Source organism: Corythoichthys intestinalis, chromosome 2 (assembly GCF_030265065.1).
Source record: "Corythoichthys intestinalis isolate RoL2023-P3 chromosome 2, ASM3026506v1, whole genome shotgun sequence".
Lineage (NCBI taxonomy): Eukaryota > Metazoa > Chordata > Actinopteri > Syngnathiformes > Syngnathidae > Corythoichthys > Corythoichthys intestinalis.
In genome coordinates, this window is record NC_080396.1 from 37,896,435 (window position 1) to 37,913,705 (window position 17,271).

At 38.0% G+C, this 17,271-nt stretch overlaps 1 protein-coding gene across 1 annotated transcript in view; it reads left to right on the top strand.

Moving 5' to 3' along the window:
• The first annotated feature begins 967 nt into the window (after nucleotides 1–967).
• Nucleotides 968–17,271, top strand: part of arih2 (ariadne homolog 2 (Drosophila)) — a 28,629-nt gene continuing 12,325 nt past the window's right edge. Inside the window, exons 1-5 of the mRNA XM_057829863.1 lie at nucleotides 968–1,103; nucleotides 10,094–10,619; nucleotides 13,407–13,474; nucleotides 13,827–13,899; nucleotides 15,931–16,072. Coding sequence (XP_057685846.1) covers nucleotides 10,359–10,619; nucleotides 13,407–13,474; nucleotides 13,827–13,899; nucleotides 15,931–16,072 — 544 coding nt within the window. The 5' untranslated portion in view covers nucleotides 968–1,103; nucleotides 10,094–10,358. The remainder of the gene's footprint in view (nucleotides 1,104–10,093; nucleotides 10,620–13,406; nucleotides 13,475–13,826; nucleotides 13,900–15,930; nucleotides 16,073–17,271) is intronic.

Here is a 17,271-nt window from a genome sequence, read left to right on the forward strand (position 1 = left end):
AGTCCTCATGTACCGTATGTTGAATGTATATATCCATCTTGTGCCTTATCTTTCCATTCCAACAATAATTTACAGAAAAATATGGCATATTTTATAGATGGTTTGAATAGCGATTAATTGCGATTAATTAATTTTTAAGCTGTAATTTAAAAATTTAATCGTTTGACAGCCCTAATATATATATATATATATATATATATATATATATATATATATATATATACCCAAAGAGGAGAGCGAGATGGACTGCTGTAATTCGACAAGAAATCTGGGCACCAAACGATCACCACAGACTATGTAGTAGTCATTTTATATCTGGTAAGATGCATTTAATATATATTTAGAAGATTTTGGGCTGACAACCACAATTAAGATCATTGTGTGACGTTGGTGATTGGGGTCTATATAGTTGCCTCTTTTTCTTTGGGGGCGGAGTTGTTTTGTTGGTGTTGTTGGCGGTAAGCAGAGTAAAAAGAGGGAGAAAAATACCACGACTTCCGTGTCTAATTTTTCGCCGGCAAGCAAGCGTTACAATATTAATTAAAAATGAATGAAAACTAAATACTATTGAATATGTCATCATTATCATTTTTAAAATTTAAGTGACGGGTAAAAATAGATTATGACCGGATTTTTATGACCCTGTCAGTCAAAATGACAGACAACGAAAATGTCTAGCGCAACTTCTGATATATATATATATATATATATATATATATATATATATATATATATATATATATATTAGATTAGTCGACTAATCGTAAAAATAGTCAGCTGACTAATCGGGAGGAAATTAGTTGTTTGGGACAGCCCTACTATATATATTTTATTCTCATAAATATATAATCCATGTCCATGCAGCCCATCATTACATTTTTAATTCATATATGTATGTTTTGTGGAATCAGCATCAAGGCTGAGGGGATATGTTCCTGTTCTATCTATTTGGAATTCGGAAATTCCGACTCCATCAGTGTACATAGAACGTATCATATCTTCCGCCTACCACCACACACACGTAGCGGCTTTGTGGTCAGTTAACCCGCTAAAACCAACTTGTATGTATGTCACCGTGACCAGGACCATCGTCGCCCTGAGAGGTAAATACGTGTTAAGTTAGAATACAATCAATAGATGTGTCAGTCTTCAAAAGTGTTTATAGGCTCTCGAGTTCTTGATGGCCTTGTTTACATCTCAATCCACGGGTTTGGAGTGGGCAAGAGGCGTATCACAACGACATCAGATGCTAAAGGAAGCTAGCAACTGCGTTAACATTAGTATTTGTAAACTCGTTGGAATGTGACTCGTTACACTTTTCCCTTGTCCGGGTACGTTATTAAAACGTCGTTGAACTAGTGCAAGTGTTGTGTCACTGTATGACTCAAATGTAAATGATTCGAGGCTAATCCAGCTAACTCCAATTGGCTAGTCGATATCGAGACTGGACCTCTGCTGCTCTTTTGCTACATTTGCCAAAAAATAGAGGTAAATGGCGATGTTATGTGAATTCAAGTCATGACATATTTGTTTCACCTCGTTCAGAACATTACATCCCCTCCCTCTTCCAATTATTATGAAACTGTGCTGAGTCGCCACGATGCATTAGCTTAGCAAGATGTGTGTCACCCAGTTTAAAGAGCCTATTTTTAGCCTGGACCAGGAACGTTTGCCCGTTGCCTGGCTGGCACCAAGACCGCTGACAGGTTTGTCTGGGCTCAATCAACTATGGTAGATGGATTCGTACTTTAGCAATCCATAATGGAAATTAACCTAATAAAAAAAAAATATATATATATATTTGAAACTCACAACTGCACTTGGCCAGAGAAGTCCCAGAGTAGCAAAGTGATTCAGTATTACTGGTGGGGTTTCCATCCACCTGTTTGTGTTCGGATTTTATAAAATATCAAAAGTTAACGGTGGGAATAACAGAAATATTAAAGAAATTACTTAAAATCACAATGATGTAGTCTTAAAATCTAGGTGATGCAATGATAGAGCTTGTGTATTAATGGCGAGAAAGAAAATGTAACAAGTTTTGCGGATCATCAGTCAGTGTATGGGATGTTACATCACACGTTTACAGTCGAGAGTCAAAGAAATGGCGGCAGTTGATGATGTCAGATGCACTCAGATTATACATTTTGGCTCTTGCCACACTAAAAAGTTCACGCCAGCGTTAGTAAAAGAAATGCTGTTGAACAATTACTTCCCAAAGTCCTCATTGAGCATTCATTAACAAACACAATGCAGATCAACACTGTGATTTCCTTCCAGCTATTCCCCATAGTATTCTTTAGAGCTGTCCCGAATAGTCGACATCGTCGACGTCATCGATGACGTAAATCCGTCGATGAGCACAAGATCCCGTCGACGGTTAATGAAGGGTTAAAATATATATGTGTGGAAAGTTCAGAATGTTTGACGCTCTGTATGCAAGCGGGGAAAGCGGCACAAAGCCAAAAAAGCGCACCAGAGTGTCCAAAACATTGACTTATTTCAAAGAAACAAAGGAGGGAACACTCTTGTGTCCTGTCTCTTCAATGCCAAGCGTGGCTGCACGTCGGCCGTGAATAAACACCCAAAGCGCCGTCACCCAGTTTGTAAGTCAATCTAACTAACTAATGACATGTTTAATTGAAGTTGCTAAGCCTGTCACGATATGCAATAAGTCCATTTATCGCACGGCAAATAAAAATGAGGGCGGTAATTTTCACGGCTGCCTTTTATAGCTGCGCACGTGCGTGCGTGCATACATTAGTGCGTGCGTGCTGATGGCATATGAGTCTCGAGTTACTTTCTCCTACCAACACGCTGTAGAATTAAAGTTCAGACATACAAAATAAGAAAACACATCTACATTAAACACTGTAACGTTAGCACTGCTACACTGAGGTGAATGGGGGGAAAAGGCAACTTACTTTAGCTGCTATAAAACTTTGGCAGTCGTCTCGTGAAAGCAAACTTGCGGTTAAAAGGTGACACTTCAGACATGAAAAATCGCTGGTTAACAGCATTTGCAGACGAAAAAAATGACCAAAAAAATCTATTATTGACACTACATGCAATGACAAAAAAGTGCTTTTTTGCGGAATGTAAAGTTAGCGGTTTAGCGAACGTACTTCCGGTGAACATTTCAAAATAAAAGCATATCATGTTCATCATATAAATAGCGATTTCTGAAGTTAATCCCACATACTTCAGAATTCAGATTCTACACTAAGCCTTTAAAATGACACCCTTTATGAAAAATCTGATTGGCAATGAATAATTATTATAATACTATTATATATAGTACTATACTATACTATTAATGCTAGGTGTTTTTTTAAGAATTGTTTTGAATCATGTTGGAAAGGCGAAGTCAGTGTTCTGAATCTGTTTACATTCCATTCTTTTGCACTAGTTAATTCTATCAGCATTTGAACTCATTGTTTATTTGTGATTTATTATTGTGATTTACGTGTTTATTTGTACTTTAATAAATAATTTAAGTATTTCAATATGTTTTTGTGAATTGATAAGCGTCAACAAAAATTTCATTGCTAAATTAGTTAAAAAAAAAAAAAAAATGTTTTTTTTAATTATTAGATTAGTCGACTAATCGTAAAAATAGTTGGCTGACTAATCGGGAGAAAATTAGTCGCTTGGGACAGCCCTAGTATTCTTAGCTTTAAAGTTATTCAAAGTCTCTTCTTTGTGATACATTGTGGATCCTGGAGACGAAGGAACTGTGACCAAACGTGCAAGAGCCGGCAGGTTTATTAGGAATCAGTTCATCTTGTTTGTTTTGTAGAGCAATGCACTAGCAATAATCACAGAGGCAATCATCAATGTTGTTGCACACGAGTTTCTTTTGCAATTATAGTAAATACACTTAAAACAACCTCAGCAATTTATTAAGGAGGAAAAAAAAAGCTCATCCAAATGTAAAATATTTCCATACGTCATACATTATCACTCTGACATGATGCTATTTTAACATTAGCTTCCTGTGACAGCTAGCATAACATTTCATACTACATCTTTAGTCGACTTTAATCAATTAGATATATTACTGTAAATAAAATTTTGGGAGTTCAAACTAGATGAAAAAAAAATGACAGAGTCACAGCTTTCTTTTATTTTAATCTAGATTTGGCACATTTCCTTCATTACCATTAAGCAGAGCTTTCAGTATAATCACCCTTCTGTTTCCGGCTGTGTTGTAATGTTAAGTAGTACAAAACAAATATTTATTTTTTTGTTACTTTTGACGATATCCGTGAAGAGCTAGATTATTTTTGTTGCTCGATGGGCCATTAAAATTTTACAATAAAAACAATAAATCTATTTAACTTGATTTTAATCCTTGGACAATGATGGGGTTGGTCCCGATTTCCAATCACGTGATCAGATCAGCAATATCCTTACTCCTGACACCATCACTTCCACTTAAAGATTTAAATAATTTCCATGATCCTTTTTACTGGCATCGCTTGTGTCTCAAAAATCTTGACAAAGTGTCGTAAAAAGCCATTAATTTTTTTCTGTTAAGTTTTTAAGTCCTTAAATCACATTAAAAATTGTCTGGCAAATTTGATGACATTCTAGGAGTTACTCATTTTTGCTTTGTTGTCCCTGGAATTAGCATTAACTAATGTTCTAAGTGGTCTTAAGGAGGTTTTAAATAGTCTTGAACTTTACATGATGAAGCTAGGTCAGACATAAATAGTAGTCTTGGACCAGTCTGGAGCGCACCTTACTGATGCTAGCCAGAAACGCAAAAAGGTTTCTGTGTGATATGTGAGCACTTCATCTGCCTTGTTCCTTTTCTCATTTACCTCCAAGGCACTACTTGACAAGGCAACACAGCAACGTTGTATTGACTTTGGAGTAATTAATGGAAGACAAGATAAGCAAGGTCTCCCGTAGTATTTGGTTCGGAATCCGGATTATGGAATATTAAAAGTCGGTCAAGTGAAGCAGCACATGATTAATGACATACTGTTGTAGCACTATATATACACTCACCGGCCACTTTATTAGGTACAACTGTCCAACTGCTCGTTAACACTTAATTTCTAATCACCCAATCACACGGCGGCAACTCTGTGCATTTAGGCATGTAGACATGGTTTTAAGACAATCTCCTGCAGTTCAAACCGAGCATCAGTATGGGGAAGAAAGGTGATTTAAGTGACTTTGAACATGGTTGTTGGTGTCAGAAGGGCTGGTCTGAGTATTTCAGAAACTGCTGATCTACTGGGATTTTCACGCACAACCATCTCTAGGGTTTCCAGAGAATGGTCCGAAAAAGAAAAAATATCCAGTGAGCGGCAGTTCTGTGGGCGGAAATGCCTTGTTGATGCCAGAGGTCAGAGGAGAATGGCCAGACTGGTTCGAGCTGATAGAAAGGCAACAGTGACTCAAATAACCACCCGTTACAACCAAGGTAGGCCGAAGAGCATCTCTGAACTCACAGTACGTTGAACTTTGAGGCAGATGGGCTACAGAAGCAGAAGACCACGCCGGGTGCCACTTCTTTCAGCTAAGAACAGGAAACTGAGGCTACAATTTGCACAAGCTCATCGAAATTGGAAAATAGAAGATTGGAAAAACGTTGCCTGGTCTGATGAGTCTCGATTTCTGCTGCGACATTTGGATGGTAGGGTCAGAATTTGGCGTCAACAACATGAAAGCATGGATCCATCCTGCCTTGTATCAACGGTTCAGACTGGTGGTGGTGGTGTAATTGTGTGGGGAATATTTTCTTGGCACTCTTTGGGCCCTTTGGTACCAATTGAGATTTGTTGGAAGGCCACAGCCTACCTGTGTAATGTTGCTGACCATGTCCATCCCTTTATGACCATAATGTACCCAACTTCTGATGGCTACTTTCAGCAGAATAATGCGCCATGTTATAAAGCTGGAATCATCTCAGACTGGTTTCTTGAACATGACAAGGAGTTCACTGTACTCAAATGGCCTCCACAGTCACCAGATCTCAATTCAATAGAGCATCTTTGGGATGTGGTGGAACGGGAGATTCGCATCATGGATGTGCAGCCGACAAATCTGCACCAACTGTGTGTTGCCATCATGTCAATTTTGACCAAACTCTCTGAGGAATGCTTCCAGCACCTTGTTGAATCTATGCCACGAAGAATTGAGGCAGTTCTGAAGGCAAAAGGGGATCCAACCTGTTACTAGCATGGTGTACCTAATAAATTGGCCGGTGAGTGTATCAGGCATGAAAATCTCTCACCTTTCGGCGAAATTCGCCGTTTTGAAGTAAAAAAGAGTGACCTGCATGAATTGCGTAGATCCGAGGAGAAATTCTTTTTGGAGGGGCTCCCGTCGTCCGCCTGAGACGTGTTGTTTTCTGCTGGGACTTGAGCTGATGTGATGGACGGACGAGTGATGGGAATGATTCTTGCTTCTTAAAGCTTTTCAGAAATACAGTGATCCCTTCGTTTTTCGCGGTTCGTTTTTCGTGGTTAAGGGGGACCAGAACCCGCCGCAATAAGTGAAAACCGCGAAGAAGCGCCCCCCCCCCTCAATTTTTTTGGTGCGTGGTCAATGTATTTATTCAGATTTTACATTGGGGAAAAAAGATACATATATAAGACATGTGTTTTTCACTATTCCCCCCCCCCCCCCCCCCAAAGTAGCATTTATAAATGTTTTTTAAGCACTTCAAATTGTAAGAATTATGATAAGTTTTAAACATGTTACTGCCCCACCGAATTATTTTTAAACAAGAATAAAGTAGTAAGAAAATGCTTGGATTTATTAAATGCTTCATAGTGAGTCTACTCAAACCCTCTGAGGCTGCTCTCTTTGTTAAATGATGATTGACACATGTGCAAACTTTTTCTATGATTGATTTAAAAAAAAAAAAAAAAAATTTAAGCAACTTATTTTTTGATTGAATAATAACAAAGACACAAATGTCCTAGCCAAAATGTGGCCCAAACGCAAAACAACATTGCTTGAATGGAAAAAGTTGTTTTAATCAAGAAAAAAATTTTTCAAATGGTTTTTTTTGTCTCAAATTTATTTTTGCAATCAAAAACATTTTTTTTTATTGAAGTGACTTTTTTGGGATTAAAAACATATATTTTGATTGAAGCAACTTTGTTTTTGATAGAAGCAACTTTTTTTTTTTGATTGAATAATAAAGACACAAATCCACCTCCATAGTTATTGAGAAAGAAATTAAGAAAGCTTTAAAAATAAAAGCCACCGGGAGTCAGATTTTTTTTAAAGATTTATATTTCATTATATAGATATGCCTTGTAAGGAAACAAAATTGAGGGATTAAAAAAAAAAAAAAGAGTTGGATGAAGCTGCTAAAGGCAGTGGATACCTCATCAGCTGGGTGAATAGCACACTTGGTAAGAATAAGTTTGCAAGGATAGTCGGGTATAAAATACAATTATAAACACAATTACAATGTTATTTTTCTACAAGATTTTATACCATTGCTTTATTAATCATTAGGTGCTAGAGTTGTTAAGTATGGTTAATAATGAAAAAATAGTTTTGAGAAAACTGCTGTTGGTGGTTCAGTGACCATCTGATGTGGTTTGTTCTCAGATGAACAAGTTGAGGAAGGAAGTTTTGATGCAGAGGTTGAAGGAAGAAAAGAGGCAGACTGACTGAGTCACAGCCAGAAAGTGTTGATGACAGGGTTGATTTCTATTCACTGTTGCCCCCTCCCAATTAAAGTATGTCACAGTTGCAGCCAATTATTATCTAAAGCTGGTTAAAATTGAAGTTATGTTGTTTTAAGTTGTATTAATTACTTGTTCATGTGCCCCTTTTGATCTACGAGCACCCGCCCCTTCACCGGTCTCTGCACGGCCTTGCTGAAACACAGTGTGGGTCGACTGAGCTCAATATTTTGTTGGGATGTACAGTGTACTGGAACATATTTCCTCCACACCCTTATCACCTTTTTAACCCCTGACCCATTTTCATGCCTGGTGTATACAGTACATGCAGAATGTGTGGTGCTGCTCTTATATTGGATCTCAAATTCTCAATAGACAATTGCCTCACGCTGTACAAAATGGAGGTGAACAAAAAGAGTATTTAATGTATGTTTTTCAGTTTTTTTCTGCCAAGTGCATAGGGAGTAATGAGGTGTCTTTCTTATATCCCCGTTAGAGCATGGTTCAACTAATCCTCTCAAGCCCAGACACTCAGGCTTAACACATGGCCGTCATAGTTTAGCACATAGCCAACATTAAGAAGAGATAACAGTTGGAACTGACAAGTAGAGGTATCGTTCTTAAAAAGACAACATACTTCCTTGACAAAATTTGCTATTTTTCTATTAGCCAGGAATTTGACACCACCATTGGCATTTTAGGGAACAGAATGAGCATAAAGATAGGTGAAAGCTGTAGGAGTGCACGATATCCATTTTTTAAAACCGATATCGATAACTTCCTGCTCCTCAAAGCCGATATCGATAACCAATAATAAATATATAATTTTAAAAATGTAAATTTACCCAAGTTTTTGAACACCTGGAGGTTTAAAAAAAAAAATAATGGTGGATTCAACATACATTTGCCTTTGACCTCACCAGAATTTTCATAATGACATGAACATTATTATAATGAACAAACAAAGACAAGAACAGTCTTCAAATAAAGTGCCAATATTTATTTTTTTCAAATAAATATAATTTGAGTCAATCACAATCAATTAGTCAGTATAATTGAAGATGTGTTTCCTGAACAATGAGCACTCAACTAAAACATAAACCCAACAGGTATTGTGCTTTGTCATCAGATAAAAATTTTTGGTGCTACAGGAGACTGTTGTGATTTTGGTCCATGAAACAACTCTCTTAACCTGGGAGACAGGTTAGGACAGCAAGCCTATCAATAACCAAAAGGCCTCTCAATAATTTACTAACTTATAACTAACACTGTAAAATGCAAACATTATATGGTAAGGTTTATCACTCATTCCTCATCACGAAAATATGGTAGAACAAAATGGATTAATGGCTTGCCTTATAATAATCAATATAAACGGCAGCGAGTGAACCCATATTCAATAAAGTATAAGGTTTCTCTGCATAGTATAAAATCCTACCAAGCATGCTGACAGGACTAACATTACACGACAACTATTATATGTATGCATTGCATAGCACACTAGCTTGAGCTACTAGTCTTAAGCATTGGCTGGCTTCTATAACACAACAACTTATGAAGTTCTGTACATATGACCATTCACCACCAAAGTAAACATATTGCACATCCATATGTTATAGTAAACAAATACTTACAGACATATAATTCCGAGGCGGAAACGTAAGTAACAGAAAGCATTCATGATTGTCAATGCTACCGCTAGACACAGCACTGTGTAAAGTGAATGAGTTCGTGGAACAAATTATAGATTCAGCGAATTATTCTGATCAGCAGGTGGCAGCAATGCCCCGCAAATGGTCAACTGATTTCCAGGCCAGCCAGCATAGTACATATAATCGGTCCTATTAATAAAGTTATAGGATTTATTGGGATGAAGTCTTAATTCCTATTATCGGACCGATAATTATCGGACCAATAAATACCGTGCACCAGTAGAAAGCTGCAAATAGGTGAGTTTTTCAGTATATATTGAAGGATAAGCATTCCACGAAATCTTCTACTGTATTGTATTTTTGGCAGGCTGAAGGCCTGTCAAGTCGGCACAGAGGTTGTTGTTGTTCTTGTGGATACAAACTTTGAAGTCCTAGTCCTCTGTCAGTTGTGAATCAGTCGTCTCGAAACTTGGTAGCTTTGTAATATGGGCCAGTATTTAGCAATCCTCTGAGCCAAATGTTTGATATACTTGTATCAGATCTAATGAAGTAATAGCGGACTTATTGTTCCCTGCGTTGCCTCTTGATTATGAGTTAGGTAGTAGAGGGCATGCGTGCACAGAACATAGACTTATGGTGCCTGTGTTACTTGTAGTTTACGAGTTAGCCAGTAGAGGGGATGCACCCATAGCCGTCAGTCTGTAGTGTGCTTGGGCACAGTTGTACTTTTCTACTTCACATCTGCCTCATTAATCCCTTTTTGATTCCCTCTCTTCCCAGACTTTCTTTGGATCACCACCAAACCAGCCATCCAAATGAGTGACGGGGAGTGTGACTTTTTTTGTTTCTTTCGCTGCTGCTGAGCACGACCTCCACGTGTCACAGTCTATCCAGACCCAGGGTGTCTCTGGACAGCGACACCACCATAGGGACAGGAGGAGTTGGAGACAGAGCTTATTAAAGCCATTCTACCCAATCGAAACCATAGGGATCCGACAGGTAGGCGTACCGTCTACCTGTCCGGGTGGTTGAATCTATCGACTGGATGTCTGTGGACATGAACAGCCAGGCGTCTGACAGCAATGAGGAAGACTTTGGGGTAAACTCTGAAGAAGAGGAGGACGATGGAGGGGAAGAGGAGGATCAAGGGGACATAGAAACGTACTACGAAGGAGTGGCCGGCGATGTAGAACAACAGGGCGCGGACTCCTTTGACCCAGAAGAGTATCAGTTCACTTGTCTAACGTACAAGGAGAGCCAAAGGGTTCTAAATGAGGAGGTGAACATTGTTGCTGCTGCATTGAAGGTGGGCCTTTTCTTTCTGCTCTGCATCCTTTTAACTACTCATTTTTTAGAACCTCAAACTTTTTTTTTTATATGTAAACCTTTATTTACTCCCATAGCCCAAGCAATATACATACGTTTTCAGTCTGAACAGTGTATATTAGCATCACCGTCCCAGTTGATTTAGAATCATAGTAGGGAATTAATTGGGATAGGTTTCCGCTCAGTGTGTTGCTGAACCTATGAGCTCTCTTTACTTTTGTCATAATTTTTAACAAAATCACAAAACAAACGCTAGCCTTGGTTTTTTTTTTTTTTTTTTTTTTTTCATGTTGACATTTGACAAGCTGTTTAGTAAACATGATTAGAGGCATTTGAATTGAGTAAAACTTTTGGCTATTGTCATGTTATTTTTGACACCAATCTTTTCCCTTTTACTACTAAATTAATGGCTCCAAATAGTGAGACACAATCTGTATCAACCCGGGGGGAACATACCAGTCTATATCTAAAATGAAGCATCGATTTTTATGTTAGAAAAATTCACTTGTTGCAGCCACTGTGCCAGATATACACTCACCGGCCACTTTATTAGGTACACCTGTCCAACTGCTCGTTAACACTTAATTTCTAATCAGCCAATCACATGGCGGCAACTCGGTGCATTTATAGGCATGTAGACATGGTTTAAGACAATCTCCTGCTGTTCAAACCGAGCATCAGTATGGGGAAGAAAGGTGATTTAAGTGACTTTGAACGTGGCATGGTTGTTGGTGTCAGAAGGGCTGGTCTGAGTATTTCAGAAACTGCTGATCTACTGGGATTTTCACGCACAACCATCTCTAGGGTTTACAGAAAATGGTCCAAAAAAGAAAAAATATCCAGTGAGCGGCAGTTCTGTGGGCAGAAATGCCTTGTTGATGCCAGAGGTCAGAGGAGAATGGCCAGACTGGTTCGAGCTGATAGAAAAGCAACTGTGACTCAAATAACCACCTGTTACAACCAAGGTAGGCAGAAGAGCATCTCTGAACGCACAGTACGTCAAACTTTGAAGCAGATGGGCTACAGCAGCAGAAGACCACGCGGGGTGCCATTTCTTTCAGCTAAGAACAGGAAACTGAGGCTACAATTTGCACAAGCTCATCGAAACTGGACAATAGAAGATTGGAAATACGTTGCCTGGTCTGATGAGTCTCGATTTCTGCTGAGACATTCGGATGGTAGGGTCGGAATTTGGCGTCAACAACATGAAAGCATGGATCCATCCTGCCTTGTATCAACGGTTCAGGCCGGTGGTGGTGGTGTAATGGTGTGGGGGATATTTTATTGGCATTCTTTGGGCCCCGTGGTACCAATTGAGCATCGTTGGAAGGCCACAGCCAACCTGAGTATTGTTGCTTACCATGTCCATCCCTTTATGACCACAATGTACCCAACTTCTGATGGCTACTTTCAGCAGGATAATGCGCCATGTTATAAAGCTGGAATCATCTCAGACTGGTTTCTTGAACATGACAAGGAGTTCACTGTACTCAAATGGCCTCCACAGTCACCAGATCTCAATCCAATAGAGCATCTTTGGGATGTGGTGGAACGGGAGATTCGCATCATGGATGTGCAGCCGACAAATCTGCTCCAACTGTGTGATGCCATCATGTCAATATGGACCAAACTCTCTGAGGAATGCTTCCAGCACCTTGTGGCGTGGCGTGGCTCAGTGGTAGAGTAGTTGTCCCCCCAACCCAGAGGTTGTGCGTTCGATTCTCTGCCCTGATGAACTCGCCTAAGTATCCTTGAGCAAGATACTGAACCCCACATTGCTCCTGGTGCTGCGTCACCAGTGGGTAGATGGTAATGTAGTGTAAAGCGCTTTGAGCGCCTTGATAGGTGGAAAAGCGCTATACAAGTATAACACCATTTTACCATTTTTTTGTTGAATCTATGCCACGAAAAATTGAGGCAGTTCTGAAGGCAAAAGGGGTCCAACCCGTTTTTAGCATGGTGTACCTAATAAAGTGGCCGGTGAGTGTATACAGTACACACAAAAAAGTAAGGTTGTTAATTAAGTCCCCACTTTGAAGTTAGGCATTCTTCAATGCAGCAGGGAGCGTAAGTTGACCGACTATCTTTCTCGAGGTATGGATAGAGACATGTTGAACACCCACAATCATGAAAGTTGTCATTACCTGGTTATTTCTCTCTTATCATTCATATTTTCACAAGAAAGGCATAAAAAATAAGTGATGCTTTGCATATTTCTGCTTTTCTTTACATTACTCAAAGTTGTTATTGTGATCCCCACAATTGTGCTGATGACTAAAACTGATGACTTTATGGGGATTTATTCTGAAATATCTATGGCCTCCTAGTTGTATGTTACTTTTTGCACATGTTGTGCAATTCAAGATTGCTGTGCATTCAAGAAAGTCATTTTCAAGTTTCTTTTGTGTGCGAATCCCTATATTACACAGTTAGTTGCCAAACTGGTAAGGATTGGGTTTATCTAGGACAATATGTGCACCAGTAAACAGGAAGGGCAGATAATGAAATTCACACTCTATTGGAAAACATCAGCACAAGCCAGGTACCCGTCTATGTTGAGCTCGAACATATTATTCATTTACACAATGCACATGCTTTTAGATGTGTGTGAAAGATAATCAATTTGTGCAAAAGTCAAATGTCAATATTGAGCAATGTATTGCTGTCGGAGGTCTGTTACTATTTAGCCTGTAACGTGATGGCATCATGCAATCAAGATAAACAAGTATCTTGTTGGTCTGCTCACCCTTTCTCTCACTCTTTTCAGGTTTTACCAGCTGTAGCAAAGCTGATACTTGTGCATTTTCACTGGCATGTTTCACAAATTCTGGACAGGTATTTATTGTCCCTTATTTGTATTATTTATTAGCGTGAATCCTGCCTGTTTTTTCTTGTTCAACTCTTTGTTTTTACGTAGTATTTTCCTTTCAGTGTCAAAAATGAAATGCTGGAAAATGTTTTAATTCGTCTCAGTTAATGTGACCTTTCTATAGTAGCAAAAATTTCAAATTTAGCATTAAGTGCTTAAAAACCCCCCGATACCTCTGCCCCCAAAAAATCAAAAGGCCAGAAACTGAAATTTGCTTAGCACATCTGCCTCACATTAAAAAGCTGGAATACTGTTTATTTTATTTCTTTGTCTTAAATCCTCCTGTAACCCTCTTTTCTTTACTTTTTGTGTGCGTAGGAATAAGTCCAATTCATCTCTGGTGTTGTCAGATGCTCTGGTTCAGCCTAGCAGTACTTGCAGAGCAGGCATTGTGAGTAACAGACACACCTGTGGAGGGAAGATATTGTTGGAGACCAATTCAAGCACATAAATATCACTCAGGGCCGCTGATAGCCATTTATGTGCCCTAAGATGAAAAGTCAGTTGGTGCAACCCACCCCGATAATACTTCAGTAACACACACACAGGAAAAATAGTAATTGTTTTGCTGTTTTTAAAAAAAAATAATAATCACTCTGATACAAAATACAACTACCTGTACTGTACTTTAGTTTTATAATTGTTTTAAGAAATAGTGCAAATAACTTCTGGCAAATTTCACACAAAGCTGCCTGACAGGCATCAATTATCTTCTTGTAAACAGTTACTGTGTGTTCTGGAGAAAATACATTACAAACCATGCTTTAATGTTTTAATACAGTATTTTACTTGTTTTATACTGTCTGAACAAAAGCATAACATGGCTGCTATTTTTTATTTATTTATTTATTTTAAACTTGTAGTACCTTACTGACAGCACATTATGTGTGTATAGGAATCGGTGACCCTGCATCTATCAATTGCTTTCTTGAATGGGTCAGTAGTTGTATGCATATTAAGCATCAAATGCATCTTAAGTTTTTTCATATTGCGTTTTTACTAGGGCTGTCAAACGATTAAAAAATTTAATCGAGTTAATCACATCTAAAAAATTTATTAATCGTAATTAATCGCAATTCAAAGCATCTATAAAATATGCCCTATTTTTCTGTAAATTATTGTTGGAATGGAAAGGTAAGGCACAAGACGGATATATACATTCAACATACTGTACATAAGTACTGTATTTGTTTATTATAATAATAAATCAACAAGATGGCATTAACATTATTAACATTCTGTAAAAGCGATCCATGGCTAGAAAGACTTGTAGTTCTTAAAAGATAAATGTTAGTACAAGTTATAGAAATTTTATATTAAAACCCCTCTTAATGTTTTCGTTTTAATTAAATTTGTAATTGCTCGCCATTGTTGATGTCAATAATTACACAATGGTAATGGTGCTGAAACCCAAAAAATCAGTCGCACCCAAGCACCAGCAGAGGGCGACAAAACACCAAAAAACACAAATAACAAGTGGACATGACACTGTGCTGTCATTTTAAGCTGGTTGAGCGGGGCATGTGCGTTAAATGCATCAAATATTTTAACGTAATTAATTTAAAAAATTAATTACCGTCCGTTAACGCGATAATTTTGACAGCCTTAATTTTTACATTAAATATATTATGAAGGCAATAGGTAGTGATGGGACATACTGCGCCTGAGCTGCACAGTGTGTGCCGAGAAATCTAGGAAATCTTTCATGGAGCGTGATTTGAAGCGCGAGTGACGTCATGAACAATGTTGCGGTTCGGGAAGCAATTCGAGTTTTGCGTCGGCTTTTGGAACATGTACACCTTCAGTCAAATGTTATGGGACATTGATCGCGGGTGTAAAAAAGCACAGCGACAGTTTAATGTGAGTGTTTTCCAAAGCTAGTGAAGTTCTATCCAAAAGAGAAATAGAATGGGTCCCAGCACTGTTGAAAAATATATTTTATTCTCAGCAAGACTATATGATGTCAAATTGTCCCGTTACCAGTGTACCATTTTCATCACAGTGATCACAAGGAAATTTGAAAACAATGCATTAATATTTAACAAGAATCTTGTCTCCCGCTGGATTGATGTAAATGCTGACTCAAATTATTATTTTTTTACATTAATAGACGTTCGTGAGCCTTACTCTCACATTGCCAAAAACAAAACATTACTCTGATTACTTACTGTGTTGACTCTCGCCACACAAGCCTAGAGGTTGTCACTAACACTTCAAATGCCAAAAAGATTTTGGCCAGTACTGGCTGTGTGTGCACATGAACCCTTGAGTAATGAACCCTTTTGGCAAGCTTCATTTGGCCATCACTCGTGAATGGAACTCCCTTGCCAGCAGAGCAGTGCAGTGTGTTTCAACTTTTCATCATTTAAGTTTGTGAATGTGTACCTGCTTGTGACATTTGAACTTAAATTGTCTGTTTTAGGCCTCTCAGTCCTTGCAGTGCGGTGTGTGTCTCCAAGTCGTACGGAGAGATTCTCTTCTGGCTCTGCCCTGCCAGCACTCCTTTTGCAAAGCATGCTGGGAGCAGCACTGCACTGTACTGGTCAAAGATGGTATAGGAGTAGGTAAGTCAGGATTATGTTTGTGTGTCGGGTTTTTAGTAATAGTGTCATGGTTATTGTCCAAGTTTGTGCAAAAAAAAAAAAAAAAAAAATATATATATTTTTCGTTATTATGTACTTTGATATTAGTTCACAGAACAGTAAAATATTTCAAGCCTTATTTTAAATTTGGATGCCAAATATTTCAAGCCTTTGCTTGAATTTGGATAATTATGGCAGAAAGACCAGGGGTGAAAGTGGACGGGAACGGACAGGAACGTAGTTCTGGTATAAGATTCAGGGCCAGAACGCAGTTCAGGTATAAGATTCAGTGCATGTTTTCTGAAACAGCTAAAAAAAAAAACCTAAAAAAAAAAAGTGCAATGCAACAGAAAATGGATCAAATCTTTAAGAGCAAGGAAAGAGTTAAGGTGGCCTATTTATCATGTTTAGTTTTTTTTAGTTCAGAACATCTTAGCTGTAAATGTGCGCTTTGGATTTTTATTTGTTCATTTCAATGTGCACTTTGGATTTTTATTTGTTCATTTACGTTCGGCTACTTATTCGTTTCCTTATGATTTATAAAAGTCAATGTTTGGGCGATCTTCAAAATATATTCCATTTCACTCTGCATAATATAAGTCATTTGTACTTATTTTTCTGAATGCATGTTACTTATATTTTTATTATTAAAAACACAACAAAAAATAAATGTTTACATTATCTTCAATTTTAATATACATCCTATGTTCTTAAGTAGTTAAAATTGAGATTTGGCATTTAGTATATGAGGAAATGAGGGAAAATAAAAATTTGGAAATGGAGGTCGGGGTTATAGCTGTTTTTGTTAACTTTTATTTTGCAAAACATTGAAAAAAAAATACAATTTTGATAGAAAATCAGTTTTTGTATGTGTTATAGAAATAACTGACCAAAACAGTTTTGTTTGCATCATTTCAGTAGCTAAAAAAAAAAAAGAAATAAATAGCATTTCTGTCTCCGTGGCGACCTTCACGTCGGGGAGTTCCGGCAAGAAATTCTAACCACTTTCACCCCTGAGAAAGACTAAAATATAACATGAGTTCATACTTAAATGAGAATACTGGTATTTCATGTGAACAACAAAAGCAATCGTGAAGAAATGTTGGCCTTCTGAAATTGGATTAAACTCATGTGCCCTCTGCAATAATGACAGCGTCAAGATGGCTTGGCACAAAGGTGAT